The 8,451-nt window shown below is 42.7% G+C and overlaps 1 protein-coding gene across 1 annotated transcript in view; it reads right to left on the bottom strand.

Annotated features, from left to right (window-relative positions):
- Nucleotides 1–1,448: 1,448 nt before the first annotated feature.
- Nucleotides 1,449–8,451, bottom strand: part of LOC141059045 (BPI fold-containing family C protein-like) — a 68,559-nt gene continuing 61,556 nt past the window's right edge. Inside the window, exons 14-16 of the mRNA XM_073555255.1 lie at nucleotides 6,301–6,364; nucleotides 6,137–6,204; nucleotides 1,449–2,985 (exon numbers count right to left, since the gene is read on the bottom strand). Of these exons, the coding sequence (XP_073411356.1) occupies nucleotides 2,953–2,985; nucleotides 6,137–6,204; nucleotides 6,301–6,364 (165 nt within the window). The 3' untranslated portion in view covers nucleotides 1,449–2,952. The remainder of the gene's footprint in view (nucleotides 2,986–6,136; nucleotides 6,205–6,300; nucleotides 6,365–8,451) is intronic.

The following is an 8,451-nucleotide window of genomic DNA, read 5'->3' as shown; positions in this document are numbered from 1 at the left end:
CTCTGCCTATAATCCGGAGTCTATTGGGCAAACTGAATGCACTAATCAGTCCCTGGAGCAAATTTTGAGATGTTTGGCATCCTCCAGACAGGATGACTAGTGTGATGCATTACCTGTGGCAGAGTTTGCTTTCAACGGTCAGGTGAGTCAGTCCACGGGAATGTCTCTCTTCCTGGTCAACTATGGGTTTAACCCATATTTTGGGGAGTTTTCTCGCATGGACTCAGATTGTCTGGGGGCAGAGGGTACGGTGCAACACTTAAAGGCCCTGTGGGTGGAGGTTCAGCGAAACCACCAAGGCCCAGGGAAGGTATAAATTTTTCCCGGACAAGAGAAGGGGGTCGGGTCCTGCGTTCCTAGTGGGCGAGAAGGTGTGGTTATCCACCGGTAATATTAATCTCAAGGTCCCCTTGGCCAAATTGGGTCAAAAGTTTATTGGCCTATATAAAATTATTTAGGTTGTCAACCCAGTGGCCTACAGGTTACAGCTTCCCGTCTCCTTCAAAATATCCAAAGTCTTTCACAGGTCCCTTTTGAAACCAGTGGGAGGGGTCGAGGAGGACTCCTCGTCCGTCAGTCCTCCTGTATTGGTGGAGGGCCACCTGGAATATGAGGTGGGGCGCATCATTGATTCTCGGTGGGTGTGCCGGAATCTACAGTATTTGGTGCACTGGAAGGCGTATGGTCCGGAGGATCGGCCATGGGTCTCAGCTGGTTCAGTGCATGCCGATCGGCTGATTCGGGCTTTTCATGCCAGGCATCCTGAGAAGCCTGGGGGTCCAGTGGCTCCCCGTTAAGAGGGGGGTACTGTCATGATTTTGGACAGTGTTCCTTCCCTGTCCTCTCAGGGTTAATTTTGTATAGCCTTCTTTGGTTTGGAGAGGGCTATATTTACCCGCCTTCGCCTGGGGATCCTTGTCAGTGATACATCTGTCTTGGATGTGTGTCTGACCCTCTGGTATGCATGCATACTGTTTAGTCTGATTGCTTTCTCATGTGTTACCTGGTCTGTTTTCTCATTCTATGCATTGCCTTGTGACTCTGTGCTTGTTGTCTGTTTCTGGCTCTGACCTTCGGCTTGGTATTCTAACTTCCAACCTGTCTGCCCCGTTTGTACTGTAATGCTATCTCCGGCTTCCTGACCTTTTGGCTACGTTCTGACCTCTCTTAGCGTCTCACCTTTTGGCACCTTATCGATCTCCCGGCTCGACTTCGACACGTTCAGTCTACTCTCGGGCTTCGCCGGTCACCGCCACTATTCGGCGTCTGGCTCTGCCTCCAGCCACTCCCCCTGGTGGTCACGGTCCTGCACTCTGGCAGGAAAGTTCACCGCAGTGCTTATCACACACTCTCTGTCCATCCGTAACACGTGCACAGACTCCTGCTGTAAGTCTGCAGCAGGGATCTTCATATATGCATTCATTATATGAACATATGTGTAACAGGAAAACAGTTTGACCAGAATTTTTATTTCTAAACAAATCATTAAAAAAAGACTCATTTGTCAGTTTAGCAAATCAGCTTGAGTGACTCTAGAAAGATGCGGTAGTTACCTTTATTTTATGATCTGTCCCTTTGAAAGGATGGACTGTAATATTAGACACAGCCCGTGTATATCAGGATTGCTATTTATCTGACATTTTTTCCAATCTCAGACAACCTTTTAATTTGTCAATATCCTTATTAAAGGGTTTGTCCACTGGAAACACACTATCACCTATCCAATGGGGAGCCTTAATCTCCGATAGAATAGAGCGACAGTGCACTGCACATGGATAGGTAGTTTAACCAGACAACCTTTTTAAAGGAAATCCATCAGAAGATTTTCCACTCCTAAGCTATTCATATGTGAATGCTAGCTCTTTCAAACACAATTCCATCAATAAGATTCCGCCACTCCAGATCTATTTTCGCCTAGCACCACTTTCTCCTTCTTGACTCACAGCCTCTATGCTGGGTTACTTCAAGCAAAGGAGTCATCAGTCAAGCAGGAGTAGGCCACACCGGGCAGGGAATAGAATGGAGCTGGAGTGATGGAGGCTTGAAAATTACAATAGTTCTCCAGCCTCTCAGTTAAGGAGAAATTGACTGACCATGTAAAAGAATTGCTGGACTTGTCTTTAAAAGAGCTACATGCACATATAAATAGTTTGAAGGGTGAAATGCTGCTGACAGATCCCATTTGAAACATACTTTTAGGTGAAAAAGTGAGCATAACAATTCTGAGGATAGGGCTAATTAAAATCTGTTAAACATATCTAAAGTCACTTATTTTGGGGAAAGGGATAGATAAAATTGAATCCATAGATAATTACCTTTTGCATTAAAAAAAAAAAAAGTAGTAGCCCCAAAAATGAATTTGAGGCATCTAAAGGTAAAAATTGCTCTATTTATATATTTACAGTTGACTTTATTACGTATTTTTATCATATTTGCAGTCACTAAACAGATAAATTCAGGCCTCATTTAGATATACATGATTTTCCTCGTACGGACCATTCTTCATCAGTGTTTTGTATCCAAGTTTCATTGTTTGGTCAGTGCGTCGGTTTTTACTATCAGTGTTTTGTTGATGAAAAAAAATTATTGCAAAGCTTCTTGTATATAAATCACGAATAACACATGGATTGTACACAGATGCCGTCCGTTTGCTGTCTGTTATTTTCATAGTAATTTTGATACATGACTCAAATAAAAAACGGACCAGTCGGTATGCAAAAAAACATGGATATTTGAACAGCTTCATACATTGTAATGGGCATGTTCTATCCGTATAAACCAGGGATAGGACACGCATATGACTCTTGGACATCTGAACAAGGCCATAGGATGAAATTCCAGTAGTTAGATGTTCCTTCATTTTGTCTAATAGCCATCAAAGAAAAATCACAATCCTCGCCGGTCATACGTAGTATACTTCCACTTGTACATCAAAAGCCACATGCTGCAGTTCTACTTCATATCAGCTGCCACTATAGCAAATCCCTGAAATAAAAAAATAAAGAATTATATCCAATAGTAACAAAGTCCCCATCCATGAAATGCTGGGTAGCTGCCCTTTTTGAAGCCACAATATTGATTAGTTGTTCTTCGAGGCTCAGTAATGAAAGGATAGTCACGTGTGCGGCTACAAAAAGTCTATATAAGATGCAGACCCTAGTTTCACCAGCTTCTCCCTCCAATACTAAGGCTCTGTTCATATGTCTGTATATCCTTTCTGTTTATCTAATCAGTGTTGAACAGACATATAGAACGGATAAATTAATTTAATATCTTGTACATTCCTGTTTCAAATGGAAACAGAGGGGCCCCATTGATTTATATGGGGTTCATCTCATTTCACTTTGGTTTCAGTGTTTTCTAGAATATGAACAAAAAATCCTGCATGAAGAATTTTATCTTCTTTTCTAAAAAATAGGCACACAGAAAACAGGCGGACACCTCTGCTTCTGAATGCAACAGGAATGCACAAGAAACTAATTCAGCTTATTTGTTCTAAAGGGAGTAGGCAAGCAGACAGCATACGGACACGTGAACATAGCCAAACCCTGAACTGTAATCTAAGACAGTAAGACTTAGGGTACCGTTACACTACGCGACGCACCAGCGATCCCAACAACGATACGACCTGGTAAGGATCGCTGGAACATCGCTAAATGGTCGCTAGTAAGCTGTCAAACAGACAGATCTACTCAACGACACAGCAATGATCCGGCGATCTATATAACAATCTCGGAGGTCGTTGGGACCTTGTCACACAGCAGCTCTTCTGACGACTCCCGCCTGCGTCCTTGAGTTCTGAGTCACCAACGAGGTTGCTCATCGGCATCAAACACAAAAATGCATGCTGGCCAGCGGGACCCCAGCGGTCAAAAAATGGCCCAGGACATTCGAGCATGATCAGCGAGATCGCAGCGGGGCCCGGTCGCCGCTATGTGTCACATGTAGCGAGATCGCTGGCGAGGTCGCTGTTGCGTCACAAAATCTGTGACATTTCAGCGATCTCGCTAACGATCTCGCTATGTGAGACAGGGCCTTTATTCCAAGTTTGCACCAGCTAAAAGGCAGCTGACAATGGTGGGGATTTTCTGCCACTTGAGTGAATCTGTCTCTCCACTAATGCGCACTAATGCTACGTTTCCATGTATAAGAATTATCTGGCCATCCGGATATGCAGAAAACATCCATCTGACGCCACAAATCTCATAGTTTACTATAGGATCATTCACATTCAGCCAGTTGTTGCCCTGGATCCTTCATAGATCGAGATCAGAAAATGCTACATATTGCGTTTTTTTATCCAACCCACGAGATTAGCAGTAGAAAGCTAGATGACCACTGATTCTGTTTTGGCATCAGTTGTCATCAGCTTGTGGCTCAAAAAAACTGCTGGCCCAGATATAGAGATACTGTACCAGTAGTGCTCCAATACTGCAGTTTGGCATGTACAGTGGGTACAGAAAGTATTCAGACCCCTTTAAATTTTTCAATCTTTGTTTCATTGCAGCCATTTGGTAGATTCAAAAAAGTTCATTTTTTTCTAATTAATGTACACTCTGCTACTCCCAACATACTCCCCCTTGCTGCCTTCTCTGCAGCTTTCCTTTGCTGCATCACACACATGCCAAGTCACCAGGCTCTTTCTGGATTGGCTGTCATCATCAATGCCTTCTCTTGCACTCTATAAGTGGTCCCAGTGACACACTGCCTTACTGTCCCATACTTTTCTTTTATTATAGTATGTGGTGCTGTAGTGGTATTCTTGGGCTCAAGGAACATTACAGAAGTACATTCAATGCACAAAATTACACTGGTGTGGGTATAACGAGCAATACTTACACATAAAGTATTTTGTAAAGGTGTAAGCTTGTGTTTTACAGTGCACCGCTACACAAAAACACTATGCACTTTTCTTCTGTTTGCGGCATTTGACTATGTTTGATGTATATGCATACAGTATAAGTATGCCAAAGCATGCGCCTAAGTCACCATACACCATAAATTACTAAGTAATAGTGTTGAGCCAACGTGCTCAGATAAGGTGTTATCCGAGCATGCTCAGGTGCTAACCAAGTGTCTTCGGTGTGCTTGAATAATATATTAAAGTCTTTGTGCCTGCATGTTTTGCGGCTGTTCGACAGACGCAACATATGCAGGGATCGTCTAACAAACAGGCAATCCCTGCATGTGTTGCAACTGTCATGCAGCTGTGAAGCATGCAGGCGCAGGGACTCAAACTTATTATTTGAGCACACCGAAGACACTTGGTTAGCACCCGAGCATGCTGAAGACACTTGGTTAGCCCCCGAACACACCGCAGACACTTGGTTAGCACCCGATCACACCAAAGACACTTGGTTAGCACCCAAGCACACTGAAGACACTTTGTTAGCATCAGAGCACATTGACGACACTTGGTTAGCAATCGAGCATGCTGAAGACACTTGTTAGCACCAGAGCACACCAAAAACCCTTGGTTAGCACCAGAGCACACCAAAAATCCTTGGTTAGCACCAGAGTACACCGAAGACACTTGGTTAGCAACCGAGCATGCTGAAGACACTTGGTTAGCACCAGAGTACACCGAAGACACTTGGTTAGCACTGGAGCACACCAAAGACACTCGGTTAGCACCCAAGCACACTGAAGACACTTGGTTAGCATCAGAGCACATTGAAGACACTTGGATAGCAACCGAGCATGCTGAAGACACTTGGTTAGCACCAGAGCACACCGAAGACACTTGGTTAGCAACCGAGCATACTGAAGACACTTGTTAGCACCAGAGCATGCTGAAGACATTTGGTTAGCACCCGAGCACACCGAAGACATTTGGTTAGCACCCGAGCACACCGAAGACATTTGGTTGGCACCCTAGCACACTGAAGACACTTGGTTAGCACCCGAGTATGCTGAAGACACTTGGTTAGCACCCGAGTATGCTGAAGACACTCGTTTAGCACCTGAGCATGCTGAAGACACTTGGTTAGCACCCGAGCACACCGAAGACACTTGGTTAGCACCCAAGCACGCAGGCTCAGATAGCACCTTATCCCAGCATGTTCTCTCATTACTACTAAGAAGTTAATGAACAGACATGTGAATGAATTGCATTATACAGGAAGAATCCTCTCACCTGCTGAATACTGACAGTAGCATTTGTCAGGATATTGCTGGGAATAAAAATTCCTCCTGCTAATTTTTCTGCAAAGTAAAATATATATGACATATTAACACATGAAAGGACTTGGTAGATAAAAATAAGAAGTTCTGAAATTAAAATAGGATTGTATTCCTCACCATTAACAACTGGCATTACCACGTCACGAAAGAGCTCCTGGACTCTTTTTTCTGACACATCCCCCTGGGACAATGAGAATGTGGTTACAATTACAAATTTCTGAGAATTTTAGAGAAGATGTATTTTTTGGTACATAGTCTGCACTCAGTCACATTGTAATCTGTAGGAAATACAGTAAAAGCCAAACCAGTGACTAAATCTGCTACTCTAAATACACTTGAATTGATGGAGGCGGGCACATGCTCATGGTTTAATTTTCCCAAAATAATATTTGTGAATCTCCCCACCTATTAGACGTTTATGAGCATAGTATTGTAAGTGCGGTCGCACTAGTGACTTGTAGAGAGGAAAAACTGTGTACAGTTTTGGTTTCCAATATATAAGAAGGACATAAGTGAACAACAGTGGGTGCAGAGAAGTGCAGCCAAGGTTATTCAACCCCTTGGCGATTTTACGTTTAACTTTATATTTTTCTGTCCACATAGCTGTAGAAGGGCTTGTTGTTTTCTGGACCAAGTTGTATTTTTGAATGATATAATTCATTGTGTCATGTGATGTCCTAGTAAGCAAGATAAAAATCTAAGTGCGTATAAATTGCAAACAAAAAGTGCAATTCCACAATTGTTTTTGGAGTTTTTTATTTACCATGTTCACAAAATAGTAAAACAGATCTGTCAATATGATTGTCCAAGTCAGTATGAGTAGGTTGATATTACACATGCATAGTTCTTTTTATTTAAGTAGTGAAAGAAATTCAGAAATGTATAAGAATTTTTTTGTATGCTTTTTTGCTATTTTCTCAGACCATTGACACTAATTTTTCAGGATATTGGGCTGTGTGAGGGCTTATTTTTTATGCTCTGAGCTGCCTTTTTGTGCTGATACCATTTTGAGTAGATATCATGTATTGCTCGTCTCTTTTGCATTTTATTGCATTGTTGCAGCTCAAAAGAAACATGATTCTGACACTTTGATTCCGTTTTTTGTTACATCATTTACTGATCGAATAATTTGCTTTATATTTTGCTAGATCAGAGTTTGACGAACAGAGCAATTCCAAATATGTCTATTTTTTTAATTGCTTTATTATTAATGGGACAGAAAGGCGATGATTTGAACTTGTTTTTTTGTCATTTTTTCATATTTTTTAAAATTTCTTTTTTTACACTTCTTACTGTATTTAATAGTCCCTTTAGGGGACTTGAATCTGCGATTGTCCGATCACTTGTGCTATACGATCTCCTATGTTCCATGAATGGCAACTGAGAACTCGCTTTCACATAAGAATCATAATGACAGGCACAGGGGTCATGAGCAGACCCCCATCTGTCATGAAAATCCATCGGCGCCCCGTAATCATGTCACGGGTGCACTGGTGGGAGCATGGAAAGATGCACCCACTGCTGGCACATGTTAAATATCACTGTCAAAGATTGACAGCAGGATTTAGCAGATTAACAGGCTGTCAAAAGTATATGTTGGCTGATTCAGCCATTATGTGTGGGGAAAGATGTACGTCAAAAGTTGTGAAGAGGTCAGGGAATGGGTGGACTGCAGTACAGAGACAACTTGGGGTTATTCAGTTTGGAAACACTAAGGCTTAGGGATGATGTTATTACAACGTACTAGGAAATGATGGGGCAGTAAAGATAACTTTGTTATGATCTTTTGACACCTATACCTGCAATGGTGGCAAAGGGGCATCTTCTACATGTAGAGGACAGAAAACTTAAAGGAGTTGTCCTGTCCATATCGACAAGTCTGTAGTCACTCTGGCCAGGAGTATAAGGAGTATAACGTATACATACCCTTCGGTCCCAGCTCAGAAGCTGGCAAATCCCTGCAGGGGTTGTCTGGTCTAAAGCTACAAGTCTGCAGACACCCTATGTGAGAGAAAACTTGGGAATCTTAACAACACGCGCACTGCTCGTTGTGAGGATTCTCTGTCGCCAGGAGTGGGAGGTCATTTGACTGCAAGTATGCGTTATGCATACTCCATCTAGATTATTTCTGGCCTCACTCAGTAAACTTGCATTGAGTGCAGCTGTGCACATCTAGTTGGAATGTGACTGGAAGTATACATATCACATACTTGCAGTCACATGACCGCCGTTCCTAGCCCCGGGGAATCCTCACAGCGCGTAGTGCGC

The sequence above is a fragment of the Dendrobates tinctorius genome, unplaced genomic scaffold (assembly GCF_039654945.1).
Source record: "Dendrobates tinctorius isolate UK_male_01 unplaced genomic scaffold, ASM3965494v1 ptg000223l, whole genome shotgun sequence".
In the NCBI taxonomy this organism is placed as follows: domain Eukaryota; kingdom Metazoa; phylum Chordata; class Amphibia; order Anura; family Dendrobatidae; genus Dendrobates; species Dendrobates tinctorius.
This window is presented reverse-complemented; position numbering and strand designations above follow the sequence as displayed.